This window comes from Accipiter gentilis, chromosome 10 (genome assembly GCF_929443795.1).
Source record: "Accipiter gentilis chromosome 10, bAccGen1.1, whole genome shotgun sequence".
Classification (NCBI taxonomy): domain Eukaryota; kingdom Metazoa; phylum Chordata; class Aves; order Accipitriformes; family Accipitridae; genus Astur; species Astur gentilis.
The window spans coordinates 15120882-15140473 of NC_064889.1; the positions used below are offsets into that span (position 1 = coordinate 15120882).

The 19592-nt window shown below is 43.5% G+C and overlaps 1 protein-coding gene across 2 annotated transcripts in view; it reads right to left on the bottom strand.

Moving 5' to 3' along the window:
* Positions 1-9511: 9511 nt before the first annotated feature.
* The window catches only part of HOMER2 (homer scaffold protein 2), a 65904-nt gene continuing 55823 nt past the window's right edge, over positions 9512-19592 (bottom strand). For both annotated transcript variants that reach the window (XM_049812557.1, XM_049812558.1), the window contains 3 exons: positions 18704-18814; positions 15783-15863; positions 9512-14352 (listed from right to left, as the gene is read on the bottom strand). In XM_049812557.1, the coding sequence (XP_049668514.1) occupies positions 14164-14352; positions 15783-15863; positions 18704-18814 (381 nt within the window). In that variant the 3' untranslated portion in view covers positions 9512-14163. The remainder of the gene's footprint in view (positions 14353-15782; positions 15864-18703; positions 18815-19592) is intronic.

Consider the following 19592-nt stretch of genomic DNA (forward strand, 5'->3'; position numbering starts at 1 on the left):
ATCCAGACTGATTTTACAGGGGCTTGAGCAAGTAAGTGACTTCACTCATGCACATCCAAAGAGAGTCTTTGAATTAATTTAATAATGTTTGGAAATTGATCCTGATTTATATAACATGCTTGCACAAAGATATCCTGTCCTCCCCTCTGGGTTTCTCAGCAACAGGCAACAACTCACCCCATCAGCAGGTCATGGAGTTACTGCTGTTTGCACAAGGGACGGGGAATGTGCCTGGAGCTGGGAGATGCCTGGTCCTCACCACCAGTGCATGGGAACTGCAGGCATTTCTATATACAGAGAGCTGTAAACACGCTATAAAAGTACTTCACCTTATATCAAATTGCGTTAAAAACTCCAAAGCCTATCTCCATTCAAAGCACATGCTCCTCCTTCTCCCTGGCTGTTTTCCAAGACGCACGGTTGAAAGAGGCAGGCGTGCTGCACGAGCAGCCTGCTCGCCTGTGCAAGCCTCACTGTGCCCAAATGCTGCAGGCATTTGCCTTTCTCTGCCTTCCTGTTAAAACCGAGAAGAATACACCACTAAATTTCTGTTTCTACCAAAAATCAAGGTTTAACCTGGTCTTTACAGGGCCTTTTCTCCTCTGCCCCTTGCAGAGGAGCCGGCACAGGGGTGTCTCTTGTCCCAGGCGAGGTGAGAGTGCTGCTTGCCGCCCTGCCAGCCCACCCGGGCCAGGGCTGAAACCCCAGTGGTGCCACCGCTGCTGTGCAGCCACCACCAGCCTCCTGCTGCCCCTCGTGTCCAACAGGCCACAGAAACCCTGTGGGACTACGGGGACTATCGAACGTGCCTCGGCTTGAAGCGGTGCTTGGGAAGGTTTGCAAGCCAGCGCCCACGATCCGTCCTTTGATTACTTCCACTCCCTTCTTTTATCCCTTAAAATAAGAAAGGTGCATATGTACGCCAGGACATCAGGAGCAAGAGGGACAAAGAGGATCGGTATGAAGGCATTAATTATGACTAACAAAAAGCTGCTTTTTTCAGTCCTCCTCTACAAAGAAGAGGTTAATAGATGAGAGTGTGCACCCTTTGGAGAAAATGAGGTTTAAGGCTATGCGTGCTCTCTCTTGACAAGCATGGTTTTAATTCCAAAACTTCCTGTTTGCATCCGAGAGCACATCTGCACACTACATGCCATAATAACGTGATATTTGTAGGAAAGAGGGACACAGCGTTTCAATTAAACCTGTGGGGATCATAAAAAGTGAATGGTGTTGAAGGCATCTCTTAATAAATGCTGCAGCAAACCTTGGCAGCAAAAGCAGCTCAGAACAATATGTGAATGCATCCCTGGGGGAAACACACACTCAAAACTGCTCCAGAACATGACATTTTTTTCCTGGCAAAAAGGTATGTGATTTTCATTCTCAGCATGTCATACTAAGCTGAAAGCAAGCAGCAGCACAATTAAATCTGCTCAGGTAGCAGTGACATTAACAGCTCAGCTACTTGTGAAAATGCTTTGTAAAACAAGCCGTCTTTAGCACATCATTGCTCTGGCAGTAAGAATGAGACACAAACTGCTCAGAATATATATTTAGCAAAACTACAGTCGCTCATTTTCCACGCGATCCCCCTCCTGCCCCAGATCCCCAGCAAGCCAGCTCAGGGGACAGGGGCGAAAAGCAGCCTCCCTGGGCAGCTGCCTGCAGCTCAGTGGGGTTGTGGGGCTGCAGCTCAGGGCCAGCCCTGAACAAGGGCATCCCAACGGAAAGGGAGCACATGCGTCCCCCACCCCACAGCAACATACACTGCTACCCTGCTAGTAGCCAAAGGGCGAGCAGTGTGGGGAAATGCTGGCCAGGCTGCAGCTTGGGGAGGAAACGCAGCGTCCGCCTGGGTTTAGCCCCACTTGAAAGAGTCGGGTAATCACTCTTAGCGTCATAAAGACATTTGCAGCTCCCTTCTGTCTCAAGGCAATAGTCTAAACACCATCCCATTGGCGTCTCTGCATAACCAAAAGGTATTTCTCTGGGAGCCAGCAGCAGCCTCTGCTCCGCGCCCTATTTCCATCCTCTTCTTACCGAGAAGGGGTTGAAAGGTAGCCAGCTCCGACACCAGCAGCATGGTATCTGTGCGTCTCGGCACCCAGGCAGTGGGCAGTGCAGACACTGGGGGTGACAAAATGAATCTGTCCCACTCCTGGAGATGTGCTCGAATCACTATTCATCACCAAGTGAGTCACTGCCCTTCCCACAGTCTCTTCCTGAGAAGCAGAAGTGACGGCAAAATAGGATCAAGTGCCTACGCTTCCCCCAGCCTACACAGAGCGATCTGCTCCGTCCCCTTCCTCTCGAGCCGGCAGGCCCACTATTTTGGAATAAAAATACCACAAAGTGTGCATGAGCGCACAGGCACACAGAGTGCTGAAGCAGAAGTGCATCTTGTCTGCTGTGCCGAAAGGAGCACTTTGCCCATGTAGATGCTCCGGGAAGCATCTGCTGCGTGGAAAAGGGCTGCATGCCGGGGAGACGCAGCCTGTGTGTGTGAGATGCTCCTGGTCCTTCCTGGCATTGCTCACCAGTGAGCGCTGGTGCTTCTGCCTGCACGCAAGGCAGCTGCCTGCTCCCCTAAGGGCAGGGTTTCCCCATGCCGTACTCAGCGGCAGAAACGGGGCTGCCTCTGTGGACCAGCCTCCATCCCTGTGGGATGACTGCCAGCAACAGCGGCAGTATTCCCCAGGGCGATGCAAATGACAGTCTAGCAAGGCTGCAGTCATCTGTATATCTATAATGAGCTTTAAATGGGCAAGGAGACATCTGGACCAGAGGTGAAGCAGGCATCTAATGACGAGCAATGTGTTCCTGTGACATGGGTCTGCTGAGCCTGCCGGCATCCACCGCAGTCACCTGGCGTGACCCAAAGGAGGCTTCTGGATGAGGCATGCCAGTACTGCTCCACATTTTGCACAAAATAAGCCAGTCCGCAAGACAAGGGCAGCCCAAATTAATCTGCTGAAACTCTGTGCTCCTCGTCCTTGTTTGCACACTCCCATCAGTGCTAGTGTTGGCTTTTGTATGTATTTCTCACACAGGGAAACAAGGAGTTGTACGTCAATAATAGCCTATCCACGTCTTTATATTTCTTTTCTAAAGAAGAGCTAACTGTGATCAGCAATGCTGGTTTATCCAGAAAGTATAAAAAAAAAATCAAATCCGTTACAGCAACCATACCTGAAGAAAATTGTCCAGAGTTTGTTCAAAACCCTCTGCAGGTCAGGGGTTTCACCTTCTGTCTCCAGTACCCAGTTACAAGATACAAAGGTAGGGCAGCTGCAGCTGTGGGTTGCCAAGGGATGCTGCATCTCGCCTTACAGAGGGACCAGGATACAGACCCTGGCTGTTTTTCATTTGAACCAATAAGGCATACAAAATATTAAACCCCATGATTTAGAAGAGCTAGGCTGCAGTGCAATGCATCCATGCTTCTTTTCCTTCTTGTTTTTTAAACAGCATTCTTGTATCTCTCATCCCTGTCCTAAAGCCATTCCCCTCCCACTGAAATGACTGTGCTGATGACGGTGGGACCTCTGCAGCCTAAGGGGAAAGTGAATCACTGCAATTTCTCAGGTCTCAGGGCCAGGGATTATCTTTACAAATGCACCCAACTCTGCTATAGATAGGTGGGATTTGAAAGATATAAATACTTTGTTTCTTTCCTAGGTTCTTTGCTCTTCAGGGAACTCCAGAATCTCATTTTGCATCATTCATCTCCAGGCTAATGAACAGTGCAAACCTACATCCACAGAAAAATGAAAACCACAGCTAATGGTAGCAACGAAATAAATAGCAAAAGCCTAAAAGAAAATAGCTTTGAAAACTGATACACTTCAGTGTGACATGATAATGCAAAAAGGTTGCCTATGCTGGTATTATTTATAATTCCGTGAACATCTGAATTCCCTCCAGCCAGCACACATTAAGCACAATCCAGGGCACATGCAACAAATCATATTCAATGATGGAATGTTGGGAGAAAAGCAAGAGCTCAATCTCTTTTGATTACAGCAGCCACAGATTTCTTTTTCATGGACTGCCAGTACTAATGAATGAAGAGGACATGAAAGGAAAACAAAAATACTCAAATCAATGTGCTTCATGTACCAATAGATGTATCTGCTCATAAATTTGACTAATTAGATGCAAACCGTTGTCAAGAAACGTTGTTCAGGGCATTCAGACTCACTCAGACTGCAGCATCCAGCCACGCGTGGAAGCACGGTCCCAGAAAGCTGCGTGGGGCTTAGCTCTGGGATCCTGGATACAAACCACCGTTGCACATCAACACAGGGATGTACGTGTTTATGAAGAGTTGCACTTTACGGTGGAGAACAGTAGGTCCCCAAAGCTCTGCTAGAGGAGGACTGATTCGGTAAAATGTGTCTAACTGCTGTGCCTGTACGCTTGGGGTACCAGCCTTAAAGCCAGAAGCTGGGCCCCATATTGAGACACAAAGATCTCTTATTTTCAACCCAAATGAAAGCCTGCAGTTTTCCCTCTAGAGATCATTTAATTTCAGACGGTGCTTCTGAGAAGATCTAACTGTTCCGAAAAGTTATTGAAACATATTCAATTTCCAAGGAAAGTGTTAAGACCCAAAGGGAATTTCACAGGACGGAGATCTGTCTCTGAAAAATTATCAGGCAGAGGCCAGAGTTAAGTACCACTCGGCTGCCATGATCTGTCAAATGTTCCCAGCCATGCGTTATTGCAATAAGATCGGAGATGTTTGCCTTGCAAAGGTTAGCCAAGCTTTTAAAATTCACCAGGTCTCAGATCTTCACAGCCTGGGACAGCTACATGGCGGCGCTACTCTGACGCGTGTTAAATGATAAAACGGAAAGTTGCGTTGAGGGTTACTGGCACGGCTTTTGCAGAGCTACTTTATGAGTCTTTGGACGGCCGTTTTTTAGCATTGCTCACTGAAATCAAACCTGGCAGTGCACCTGGCAGGGTATTTTTTTCCCACTTTTGAAGGCTGGTTGGACTTTGCTCCAGTCAGTTCAGTGGCCGAAGCACGGCTGCACCACTGCTGCACGTCAGAGTCTGAGCTACATTCATTGCCTGACTTTACTTTTTCAGCTGCTACTGCCATATTTTTATACCTAACATACACATTTCAGTTGTTCACGGGAGAAGGTTAGCCTGGTATGTGTTAGACTCACTGATGCTGCTGTTCTGCTCTGGCTGGCAATGCTGATTGTGTAAAGGATATTTAATGTTGTAAGTCATTAAAAATGATTTACAAGCTTTTGGATAGTTTTTAGGAGGTAAAAAGAAACCAAAGAAAATGTACGCACGTTTCTGTATGTATCAGTGGATTTGTGTATAAATGCTCAAGTCTTCTAGGAAGTGGGGAGACAGTTAAGAGAATAATATATAATTAACATATTCTTTTTCCTTCCCTTGTTGGTGCAGACATGCCTTTAGATGAAAAGAGCGGAACATTAAAAGCATTTGGAGTGCGTGGGACAGAATAACGTTGAATTTTATGTAAGTTCAGCCCTGTCACCAGTTACACGTGTTACAGAGAGAGCAAGCCTGCTCCTGCTCAGGGAGCTCACCCACTATACTGCTTTTATGCAGGCCTCCCCCATGGTGGTGTGGTGGGGTTTTTTCCCTCCAAAAGGAAGAAAATCGGGGCCTAGCTTTTCCTACGCTGTTGAAGGAATACAAGCTAACCAAAAGGAGTACATATTATAGGGTCGTTTGTCTGCTTCGGTGTCAAACATTAAACTTAAACTTTATCTCACTTTAGCTCATATTTTCATCAGACATCCCAAGGTGGCACAGCACAGCTCAGTATCACGCAGCTAGGTAAAACGCTGTTTAATGGGTACCTGCAGAAGTACACACCCCATTGAGGAGGCTCCCTACAGCTTTCTGATATGAATCCACTCAAACGTGAAAATTAAGGGATCACAGACAGGCAGCAGCAGATTTCCCTGTCAGCAGCATCACTCATCGCGGCTCCCGGACCAGGCTGATTCTTTTGGAAACGCTGGTCACCTGGGTTATGAACAGCTGGTGAGGAACAGCCGTTCACACAGACCGGTGACTTTCTCGATGCTAAAAATATATCCTGGACTTAATGAGGTGATTAGCCTACAGAAGTGTCAGACGAGCCTGTACTGAACAGGCACCTCTACATGACTGGTGGCACGAGGCACTTCCCCATGCATGACTGGAGAGGGCTGCTAACGCTAATAAATGGAAATGCATACTGCGGGATCATCAGCTTGTTCGGTAACAGGAGAATGAGGCTCGTTTCTGATAACTGTAGGTGATGGGATGTACACACAGGTACTGCTGTTATACTAAGCTTTATAATTATGCAAATCCAAATAGATAAATGCTTTTTTTGCTAAGAATTAGCGACCATTACTTGCATTTTACTAAAGTACATATAAGCTGCCTTTATAGCTACTGGTTATTCAGGGACTGCCAGAATTTGCCGAACTGCTTGTCAGAGCTATTGACGGTAGAAGAGCTCTGATGAAAGGTCAGTGGCAGACGTGTTTCTCGCTCACCCCGAAGCTGACATTTGCAGCCTTGTAGCCCAGAGTAACAAAGGCACAACGAGCCTCAGCCGTGTAACAGTCTTCAAACCTTCTTACTTCCTTTGGGGAAGCCTGGTTTGGCGCAAAGACAGCAAACCCTGCTTCTGTACGACGAATACGATGGTGCTGAGAACATCATTTCGTACCGTCTGTAGATGGACTTCAGCGTCGTCGCCTACCAGGGATGCGCTGTTGATTGGCGACTGTGTGGCTGGACACCAGCAGGGACCTTGGGAAACAGTCTCTTCTGAGAGGGTTCTTATTAACCGCTATTTGCTGATGCAGGAGATGATAGACTGGTGTCAAAACATCTCTAGTTTCAACACAGAGGGTTACTTCTGAGTCCTAGGTAGTTCCTCCAGAGAAAATACCAGCTCCAGCTGCCTCCAGGGGCTGCTACATCAATTGCAGGAATCACAAGAGGGTTTTTGGTCCTGAGCATTCCCTAAACAGGGTGGCAAAAAGCCTTCTCCTAGTGACAGGCCTTGCTCAGCATGCAGTAAGTCCAAAATTTCACACCAAAATATTTCTAGATACTAGTTTTCCAGTTCAGTTATGTATGTACCTGCCCCAATCCTGCACTCCCCTCCGGATGTACTAACCGTATAAAGTGAAGCAAGACAAACATTTTAAAGCTCCACCTCCTGAAAAAGAGTTAAGATTATCTAATCTAAGGCACTATACCACAGGTATAGATCAAAACCACGTTCTTATCAAAGGACAGCTTTACCTTGAGTTCAGATTCGCAGCCACAAGGATGCTCACTTTCCAAAGTCAATGAAGACAGAGAGACAAGAGATTTTACTTAAACTATATATTTTTACATAAAACAACTTTATGTTACAATAAAATCAGATAAAAATCACAAAGTTATATAATAAGTTCATAAAGAAAAAAATCAAATTTTCCTTTTATATATATATAAAACCCAGCATTTACTGCTACTAGGAGTCTAAATGTTAACATTGACTGTCTATGGTCAATTTGGAAAAAAAACCAAGAAAAGAAAAGAAGAGGAGGAAAGTACTTTTTCACAGCAGACAAAATGACGAGGTAAGATGTTTTTACAACAATCCAACTGTAGTAAACACTTCAGTTTTCATTAAACCGTATACTAAATATAATAAACCCAAATAAAAATATACATTTAGAGCACTGCAGTGTTTTCCCACAGTTGTATATCGACAAATTGTCATTCATTCACTAAACTTTACTTGAAACAGTAAAAACAGGGTGTATGTTTATCTTTAGTACTAAAATCCCATAATAATCTAAATATTTTGGTATAGCAGACCACACTAAAACACTCTCAGAACTTTCAACTACAAGGGATATATTCATGTTAAAAATGATGTGCTTTGTTTGTCATTCATGATGAGTTTTATAGAGTATTATGTTCATGATCACTATTAGGCAATTAAATGAAAATATCTAAATGCTGCAAAATACTCTTTTATTGAGCATAGCTCCCTCTTCACATACCCAAGTTGATCAGTGTACTGCAAACTTAGAAGCTTAGTTCACAAATCTTACATTATCAGTCTTTTTAGCTAGTATATGGCTAAAATAATTATTGCTGACCAGTGTTAAAAAAAAACCCCAAACCAACCCAAACAAAAATACAACAGCAGACAGATTTTTGTCAAGTGCCTTTCTTGTATGTAGCATTATTATTAGGTAACTAAATGACCAGAAAGGAAAAAGAAATCTATTTCAAAACATGCATATAAAATTTTTGGAGGTATAGGCACCTTCATCTGAAGACTGTTACGTTTAGAATATCTGTTATAAAAAAAAAATAAAAAAAAAAAAAAAAAGAAGAGCTAAGACAAAACACAGTAGAAAGTCAAACAGGTTAGACATCCAACATCCCCCAGGGATTCAAGCAAAGCCCTCCTGGCCAGGACCACCTCTGCCTGCAGCCTGCAGGAGAGCCCTCATTTGGGAAGCACCTTCGTCACATTTATCTTTCACCTCCTGACCCTGTATTTCACTTCAGGTACCTTATCATTTACCACAAAGAATGGTATTTAAGACATGCAAACTTCATGTAACTCTCAAGTTTATATTCTAATACTGTGCCTAAAGCACCGCCGAGCTCCCGGGGGCGAGGACTCCAGGGGCGGCATCCCCAGCCAGGCTGTGTCAGCCAGCCGGGGCTCTCCGTCTGGAGGTGCGTCTGGATTAAATGTCTTGTGGCTACGTATTGCTTTGCTTGACACACAGGTGCTTGTTCAACATGATCCGGGGAAAGAAAAATTACCTTAGGGTAGCTCTGTGTCTTACTGTTGCTAAATCATGCCCACAACCAGACCCTGCCAGCCCACCGTTGCTGCAGTGCTCTCGTGCTGCTCAGCTCTGTGTGCGTGTGTGGACATTCGCCTTCCAACCCTCACATTGCCACCTTTGTGATATGCTGAGGACTTTTTGATATCTACGGGCTTGACAAGCCCAGAACTGCCCGGACAAAGGCGGGTGAGCTGACGGATCAGTGCAGCCATCCTAGACCTTTGGCACATCCACAGCTTGTGGGCAGAGCGCAGACTTCACCAAAGCTTCTGCTGAAACGATCATCAAAATTAGCTGCTGCTGCTGCTGATTCCCCCTTACACCCCTTCCCTTCGGATTTAACATCAGTCACACACTAAGCCGAGCAGGGCATTTAATCCTGATAGCAGTTTTATCTTTGTTAATCCATAGGCTCAGGAAGACAGCACTATATTCCTTACAAGCCACTGATGCTTTGAAGGGTTTTGCAGAGATAACTATCCAGAAGAGCCTAATTGAAGAGCCCAGTCTTGTAGCTCCCACCACTATGAGGCAATGGCAGTAATGGGGAATTTTTCTTCAGTCACTTATGAAGCGCCAAAGGTGGCAAGAAATTAGTAAGGGAGAAAATGAAGGCTTGGGGGAAAAAAAAAATATAAAATTAAACAGTGTAAAGAAGAGTGCAGAAGCCTGTGGGCAACTTGTGCCCTGCTGAGAGGAGGACATGGTCTCCCCATGCCTGACGAGCCACCAAGCAAACCCAGGATGAGTACAGGGTGAGCGCTCGCCTTAGCACCACAAATGCCTTTGCTGATGCTCTTCGAAAGTGATGGCAGCGGTAGGGACAGCAAGGAGGAAGAGCAGAAACCCCTCCCACTCTCCTTTATTCACTGAGCAGCTTTAAAAAAGTGTTCACCCTAAATCACTCACAGAAAACAAAGTGTTTGTCTCAAAAAAAAGGCATTGTCTAAAGAACATTTGTTTTCCGGGCACAGATGTACCCTGTGTAAAAATATTTTTAAAAAGCACATCTTTTGAATGCTAGGATATAGAAAGTGAGAGGTGGCACTGAATTTCTTACAGAAAAAACAGTTTTCTTCCAGTCAGCTCACTTAGTAAATGAGACATCAATTAGATGTAGACAGAAGAACACTGGAAAGTACTAATTTTGCTGAAAATGCACTTTTAGGCCAAACAAAACTACTTGTGAAGTTGAGGCAAAATCAGCAAATAATGATTCAGTCAAATATAGGAAAAAAGCAAAGGGTTAACCTATTTTATTTTGGGGTGTGAAACAATGTTTCAGTTTTCATTTTGAAATAATTTATTCCAAAGTTGAGGCTAAGGTCATTTTCCAAAATGTGAAATAACACATCCAAAGGAACATTCTTTCCCCTTGAAAATCATTCTCTCCATGTATTTTTATGTCACTGAATATTTTTATGTTCTGTGCTGATACGAAGTAGACCTCTTTATTTCTCATTTTGGCTACCCCAAAAAACACCCCACCCCCATTATTCAGCAGCTCTAACACCAGCTCAAAGGAGCATCTCACTAGAAAGCCCAGAAGGCAGCAAGACACTCTCTAACCTGGCGTCACAAGAGGCCAGCACAGATTTTTTTCCTCCCAGAGCCACCAGCTTGTCAACGTCACCAGGGCCGGACGAGCAGGATGGGCAGCGTGGTGGGATCCGCGGCGGCGCGGCTGGCAGGTATCGGCACGGGAAGTGCCAAGCACAAGACCTTCATTAACGAAAGACCATGTAACTGAGGTAGGATAGATCCTGCCGTCAACCACTTAGAGGGAGAAACCTGTGCCCAGAAAGGGAACCCACGGTTGCCCAAGGTGAGATCTACAACCTCATATAAAACACCTCCGCTCAGGCTCGACGGAAATGGAGCGATGACCTACTTCATTGCTGATCGCATGGGGAAAAACCAGGGTTTGCCCAGGACTGTATTTAAATAACAAACAAAACCAAGCTCTGTAGACCCTCTCTTGGGCAGGGATGAGCATTTTTTGGTCCCGGCAGTGTTTGGGGCCATCCCTAAGCGGGTGGCTGCCAGCTGAGTGCTGCCTCGGGGTGCCCGCAGCAAAGGGCTACATCCCTAACGCGCACGAAAGGAGGAACACATCCATCCGTAGGATGGTGCGGGCATCTTGGTGGGGAAGGCTGGCCGCCCTGGTGCTCCCGCCAGCAGGGAGGAGGCATTTCGACGCCAGGACGAGTCCCTGAGGAGCAGCGTGGGGCTCACAGTTCAGCACGCAGGGGTTATTGCTGGGCCACCACAGAGTGTCAGGGAACAAGCCGTGTGTGACACCGACGGTCCCCGCTCAGCAGGCGCATGGGGATCCAGTCCTGCGGCAGCGATGGGGCCAGGCCGGAGAGGGGAGCTGCAGCTGGTGTCCAAACACTCCTGAGAGCACGCACCGCCTCTTCTAGCGTGCTTTTGGCTTTTGAAAAGGAAAAATACAAGGAGAGGGAAAGGTTAAAAGAGGCGGAGTTTGTAGGAGGTTTTTAAGTGATTATACATAGAAGCTCTCAACTTACTGCTGTTGGGAAGGAAAAAGAGAGAAAGAAAGTAATTATAGCAAGACCTTGGATGCTTGAAGGATGGAGTCTCCCACAGCATATAGCTGTGTACAGGCATCCCTCACAGCTCAACATCAGAGCAATAGCAGATAAGGAAAGCATACATTTTGGGCAAGACCAGAAGAGACAGGGCAGGGATTTCTCTAAGGACATCCCCATTGTTCCTCTGGTGGGCATGAAGCATGCAGAAATAACCGCCTGTGTCAGAGCTATGCACTGGTTTAATGCGCCGGCATTAAACTCCATCTGTTAAATCGATGCAATCCCATAGAAACGCTTTTCTTGCAGTTTAAGAGTGGCTTAATACATTCCTAATGAACTGGATCTGAGATAGACCTGACTAAAGCAGAAAGAAAGATCTGGATTAACCCCAATAAAATAACTTGTTCACAGAGTCTTTTGCATCCCTCTACCCAGAATCATGTTAAAAATCATATTTTATATTAAAACCAAGAAGGAAGCCCTGAGACTGCTCAACAGGAAAAAGGAACCAGAAGATGGAGCAGGGTCCTCGGTGTGAAAGCCATAAACCACTGTGACGAGGAGGGCCCTGACTACCTGTATTGCTTGCAGCTCTTAGCTGTTATCTCCTGGTTCCCAGCTGAAGCAGGGACTGGCTGCAGTTCGGGAACTCTGAAGCAGCATGGGAGGAGAGGAGAAGTAGGATGAGCTGCCTGTTAAACGATGGTGTCTATCATCTGACTTGCTATCAAATAAAAAGACTAAAAATGGAGATTACTTGTGCACAACCACACACAGTTTCTGACGTCATTTTCAATTTTGAGAAGTCTGATCTAACCCCACATTATGCAACTGTTGACTCTTCCACGGTGGCAAAGTCTAATTTTCACACGCCTACACGCTATGTACCTGATTTTTATTTTTATTTTTAAATATCAACAGCCTACAGCAATTTTTCTTGAAGAGACTTAAATGGTCGTAATCGTTACAAAAGGTCCCAGCTTCCCATCCGTTGCTTAAAAGGAGTAAAGCAAAAATACACAAAGTCCAGTCTAAAAAATAGGCAGTGAAGATAACGCAACAGTGACAGATTAAATGAAAATTCAAGGGACAATTGCAGACAGAACCTCTCTCCAGCATGGGGATTATACACCCATGTGCAAAAGGTATTCAATCGATGTTTTGTCTATAGCCCACCTTTCTTTCAAAGGTCACTTTTATAACTGAGATGTGCCAAGAAAGGAAAAAAGCCCCTAAATAATAAAAAAAGCACTATCGTTTTATATCAGTCACCGATGGAATGCACTAACATGGTGCTTAACCAAGCTTTCACCTGAATTAAGCAAATAATAATGTCACATAAACAGAAGTTCTTTCCTGAATTAATTCAGATCCCATGCAAACAGACTCTCAAACCAGGTTATGGAGAAAGAAGAGAAAGAAGCTGAAAGCAGTCCTGGGGGCAAGAGCAAAACTTGGGCTGAATTCTCCTCTCTGGCCCTTTTTACATCCCTGTCTGTGATGAAGTGAACTTCCTTCTCACTGGAGCCCAGTGTATGGACTTGCATTTCTCAAAACATATTTAGAGCTGCTGAATAATCAGTTCAAGAACACAACAGCATTTCTGCCTTTTGGGTTGGGGTTTTTTTTTGGACAGTCTTGGTGACTTGGTGACTAATTCCTACCCTACTGTCAAAGATACACGAGGTGAGAATACAGAAATCATAGGAAAGGATTTTGATTTCGTGTGGTCATGACCCTGCCAGTCTCCTGGGCAGAAACTTGCTTCTGAGCAACGTCTTCAAGTAACCTTATATTGCTTTTCAGACCAACATCTTCTTCACTACTGCAGAAGTTAATCAACAGCAATCAATCTGCACAGAGGAGCAGGTGCCCTGTGTACAAACCAGCAACGTATCGCTTTTTAAAATAAATATCTGGTCCCAAGACTCCGGTGGGCACTTTTCAGAGATGCATATAATGATGGAACTATACGGGTTCAAAATTGAAGGCCAAAGAGAGATGATCTTGCCAAGCAAGAGAAACTGTCCTCACCTACTGGGTAAGATGCGTGACTTGAAGAGCTGAAATTCATTTTTACAGCGTTGACTTTGTGCTATATGGGTCCAGGCAAGCACATGCAACCTGTATTGGAGGTTATCTAAAATCCACTGGATTTTTTTTCAGTAAATCAGGCCTGATTGATTGACATGGTCCCTAAAGATACTGGTATCTGTGTGAAGTGATTCACTTGACTGCAGCTCATCACAGGCACATTTTACAAACTGCAGGAACTCCAGCTAATCTTCTCACTGCTCCACCAAGGAATAAAACTGGATGTTGCTAGGAGTGCTGATAGTCCGGACAAGAAAAAGACTTGTTTTCTGTTTCTATGGTTGCAACAGCCCTTAAGAAAGATATAAATTTCCCTGCAACAACTAACTGCATATTCATTTTAAGGTAGATCTAGTTCCAGATTCCTGAGACAGAGCCCTCTACCTATTCCCAACCGCACGAAGCTGGAGCAGCAATATAGAAAGTTTCTAATCTCAACAGAATTCAGTGAGCAGCACGATTGGTTTGGAAAATAAACAAACAAACAAACAAACCCCGAAAAAACCCCCACAGCAAATTTTCAGCCTCTATGTACAAAAACAATGCAAACAAGTGGAACATTCTAGTTATATTTTGTAAAACACATGTTTGGGATCAACAAAACATCAAACATCCAGACCCTAGATTACAAAAAAATCTATTGCCATCTAATTGTCAACCCCAAGTTTAGACAGTCCTTGTCGGAAATCATGTAATTCATCTATCTTCCCATCTAGTACATCTAAAAAATTCTTTAATTCAGTTTTAAGGTTGGTCTGCCTGTGTTTGCTCTCTTCAACTTCTGTCCTTAGTGTTCTGACTTTCTCTTCAAGATCGTTGTTCTTTTTCTCAGCAGCCTTAAAGACAAAAGAGACAATAAGATGAATCATAGAGAAGAAGGATGAACAGCATTTAATGGGGTAAAGCAACAAGTGACAGCTGGGCTGTAAAAGTTTGCTTCGACTTCTGCAAACTGATTAACGCAAGCATCTCTGTGAGCGAGCGCCATGTGCTAGTCAGATTAAAAGGAAAGAAAGCCCACGCAGGAAAGGACACAGATTAACTGGAAAAGATGCTTTGCATCAGATTTTGTCATTTGGTTGATATCTTAAAATTCAGCTGGATTTAAATCATGCACTGTGCATATATTTCTGTCATTGCTACAGTTGCAGAATTAGACACTGTGCCACCAATTACATACAGAATTATCTATGGTGGTTTAACCTTGAAAAACAAGCTTAGAAAACACTGCCTGAGGAATCATATTTCTTTATTCAGCAGTTTTGGATCTGTTTTTGGTTTGTTGTTTTTTTTTAAGTTCCACTTTGCGTGAGCACTCAGGCAAGGAATGGGGCAACCACGTAACACTACCCTTGCTGCAGTTCATTCCATTATTTTCCCCTCTCGATAGCTCTTCTGCCTATTGTTCTCTGCTTCATGTGTGTAAGCACATGCTTATTCTCACCAAGAGCCATAGATGACATACTACTTTACCATACTGAATGAAACAAAATTCGTATCTTCACCATTTTCAGCACCTGCACTCACTCCTGAGCAGCCTTCTAAATTATTTTAGATTGTTTAGATTGTCAGAGCAGTGGCTTATTTGATGGACTGGATTTTATTTCATTGATGAGACTGCTTATATTTGTTCTCCTTTCATGTACTAATTTATTGCATTTACACAAGCCTGGACTTTAACAAGTGATGCCCAAAGCCCAGCTGCCGCCTGGGGCAGGGCTCCACTCTGAGCGAGCACCTCCCAGCAGAGGAGCCACATGTGCAAAACCAAGCCACAGCGAGCCGTTTGTTGCTGGAAAGGAATGATGCAGCATGTCAATGCATCCTCAGGTGGACTTTTTTCCCTGGTGGTGTGCAGCTACACTCGTCTGTTACTTTCCAAAAAGCCTTCTCTGGTGCCACTGCGGCAATTAGCCGCAGGTCTTGGAGTGCTGCTTGACACACACGGCTGCGGTGCGGCCCCACAAGCTCAGAGCAGCAGAAACACGGGATACAGGATAGCCCGGAATCTGCAGGAGATAGATGCAACACAATCCCAGGCAAACCAATTTCTGCAAACAGGAAGGCAAAGAAGCAGAGCTATTTAAATACTCCTGTGCTGGGAAGAGCATGGTGTATTTTGCATGTAATTAGCATTTTTGGTTTTGACAAACTGGAGCTCTTTTGCATTCAAACACTGAATTTTGAACAGAGAAAGGCATATAGTTATGAGAAAGAAAGTAAATGTATCAAATTTTTAAAAATTAATTTCATTGCTAAACTGTACCTGTAATTGTTGAGATACAGATTCACATTCTGACATTAGCTGTGGTATAATTTCACCTTGCTTTCGGAGCTCTTCCAGTTCCTTTGAAAACACAAAAGAAAAAAAAAAATAGTGCAAGCTTCAACTTAAAACGTAATGAAAATTTGAGAATATGAAATGGCTTTGCATATTTTATTGTATTCTGCACAGTATTTGGATGTAAAATAATCAAAACAGCATGTCTGCATTCCAAAACACATGCTAATTTTCTACTAGAATACATTTTTTCACTACATTTTCTACTTTGTATTTCTAAACAGACAATGTAATCCAGTCTCTAGAATGAATGCCATTAATTATATTAATGAAATATTAACCTCAAATACATACCTATGCAAAGATATATTCAATAAGAGAGAAACTGAAGGGCTGTAATGCCACAAGCAATTTATAGATGGTAGCAAAGAGCAAATTAGACATAAATTTTCAGTGATATATGGCAGCAAAACAAGGCCAATGGCATTACGAGCTGCATATATGGAGGCATCATTACAAAGCACAGCTGTAATGGTCTCTCCTCCACTGTACAGCTCCGAGAACCGCCCCCCCCTCCCCAAAATTTGTATTTGGTTCTGGTGTCACTATCCAAATAGAGAGGACTAGCTGAAAGGAGTTCATGAAAAGAGCAAGGTGACTTGATAGGAGTCCATGTCTCTGATGGAAATTGAGACAACTTGAATATATTAACACCACAAATGAACACCATCGATGTGGGTAGTAGGGAAAGACTCAAAGAAAGCCTGTACATTTTGCAGAAGGATTGCCAGAGCATCTGAAAAGCACATTTCCAGATCCAAGAGAAACTGTGACTTGAAGAGAGTGCAAGATCCTCCTCCAGAAACTGCCCATGTAGGTGACAGTCTCAAGAATAAGCAGGGGTATATCCTCTCTGAGCTGCACTTGATACAGGACAGCAAAACCAGTCCTATCTGAAAGGCAGATTTCTTGGCTACGAAAGGTCATTTCTTCCTTAACAGATGAATTTACAGCATTATACAAGTGTAACAGTATCCATGAGTCAAGCTTTTCCACAGAACCAGAAAATAATGTTTTTCCTCAAGTCTCCCTGATTCCCTTGTTCTAGGTAAATCAATACTCAGTGCTTCCAGTCTCACCCAAATTTCACAAGAATCCAGTGTATTCTGGAGAGCATGTTCCTGTTTTCCAAGGTTTGCCAAAAGCACCATTACGTCCATAAATTCTTCTTCTTTTTTTTTTTTCTTTTTTTTTTTTAGAAATTCTGTAGTTCCAGGACAACTCTAATTGCTTTTATCATTTCCTTCCATTTTCAGCATTAGTTTACATTAATATAAGAAGACAAATCATATAATACTACAGATTTTTTGTGAACTGCGCTGAAGAATTTAACTAATGTAAGAGTAACTATATCTAGGCAATTTCTCAGCTGCTGATATAAGGAAAAGAAATGGTAACTTACCCTTTGTTTTGCGATATGAGCTCCCATGCATATATATCTGTATATATACAAAGAATGCCTGGGAGCTCCCATCTCAAAATATAAATATACTATATATACTTACTATATATATATAACAACTATACTGTATACTTACTATATATAGTATAATACAGTGTGTGTATATATAAACACAATATATAGAGTACATGGCATATGATATATATAAATATATATAAATATTTCACTAGATGATAGGTCTGTCCTGATTTCTGTGTCTTTACATTTCTCTCTCCTCATTTCCCACATGAAGAGGATATCAGCAGCTCCTCTTACACAGCAATGACCATGAGCAGGCTTCATGCTGGTTTGAATTGCAGACCATGAAAAGGTTACTTATGGGTGGTTTAGACCTAATCAAGAACCTGCTAATGTAAGTATGCAGTTTGATAACCAGTTAGTGCCAATCAATTTTCTGGCTCATATGGTACCATAAAAATGTGAATCTTGAAGAAAACACTAGCAGAGAATAAGGGTTATTGTATACGCTATTACCATAGAAAAGTTGGGAAGAAAGCATTCCTTTGAAATATGGGGCTGAAAAACATATTATATTTATAACAGTGCATCAAAATCCATCTCCCTAAATTATTTCCTTCTGCCATCTTAAAACCCCTTAACGGCACTGCTTTTAAGAGTACCAGCAGAGATGCTGTAATGGCACATGGCAAACTTTACTGCACTTGCTGACAGCTTTTTCTCTTCAGCCAGCACAGAGCATTTGGTCACTGCAATGAAGGAAAAAACCAAGGATCCCATTATTTTCCCCACTGTTCAGGGGCTCCAAGCCATCAACATCTGTCTCCTTAGAAAAATGAACATCTTGTATGTCAAAAATGACAAACTGGGGTACTCTAAATGAATGTGAATTTCTCACTCTTGGCATTAGTCCTGAGATCAGAGGGAGACTGTAAAATGGCAAAACTGAAGACTACAAGCCGCCCAGAAAAAGAAACAGGACTTACTACACAAATGCCAAGTTATTTTGTAAATGATGTCTTTTGAATAACGGTCCTGATGTCTATGGAAATTCAGGGCATGGGGACTGGCAAACAAAAACTGTTCTCAGCACACATCTGCCTGGCTTTGGCCAACACGTTTCACCACTCCAGCTCTTCTATTAGGAGTAAAGTGTTGTATACATAAAAGTATCATGTTTGTTAACCACTGCCAAATTAAAGTGTGCTGTCACAGCGCATAACACATCATGAAACTGAGACTGAAGAAATCTATCGAACTGTTGCTAAGGAGCTGTACATGGAAAATCTAGAAACAGGCAACACCCTGAGAGATTGGGAAGCTTCTGGTTGTAGGTGAGCCAGTCCATAAATCTACACCCCAAGTGAGGAGCTGACAGACCCACTCAAACTGTAAAGCATGTCATTTCTGTGGCCAGGGCACTTACCAGCTCTTTGTCCTGAAGTTCTGTTTCCAGTTCCTGGAGACGTCTACTCAGTTGCGCATTTCTTTCCTTCTCTTTATTTATTTCATTGCACTGTTCCTCCAGTTCTTCAATCTTTAAGAAATGTCAGACATAAGGTGAAATTTTTCAGATTTCTGAAGAGCTGGGGCAGAACACAGCTGATGTAAATGGGCATTGCTCCACTGAGCAGAGGGAAGCATGGACAACTTTAATTTGTCACGGATCTGTTTCCTAGATCATAGCACTTGATTCACTGCAACCAAATTATCACTTCTTTCCTTAAAAAGAGCCAATTTACACATCCACTAGGAAGCCCTGGGACCGTATTTATTCTCTCTCACAGAGTATCTCATATAAGTACTCGGGAATACACAAAACACTGAGCTGCTAAAATAAGTGGAGCTGGGGATAAAATTTGCACTTCGCTTCTGTGAAACCAACACAAGACTACAAGGCATGGGTTTTCTTAACGCAGCAAGGGGAAGAAATCTCTCCAGCGCTCCCAGCTTTGCCTCCTCAGGGGTTGCTGTTATTCTAGCTAGAGTACAAAACATCAAAACTTTGGGGGAAGAACCAGTTCAGAGCAACATATGCTGCTTTGTTATCTCGCCCAGGGATGTGCTTTGCTCTCTCCATACCTCCTCCTGCCAGCTCTGGACTTAGCTCCCAGGAGATGTACTTCCCACTGGCCGACGGGCCAGCTCATTGAAGTATGTACTTTAATTCTCAGCTTTGTGTTGCTTTGGGTTTATAACTTCCCTCGTTTGAAGGTAGAGCAACATGCAAAAAATTCTGACCCAATTAATAAAGGAGAAGGAACTTCCCAGGGCGCTGCAGTGGTGCAGCCTGAGCACCGAGCAAGGAACATACC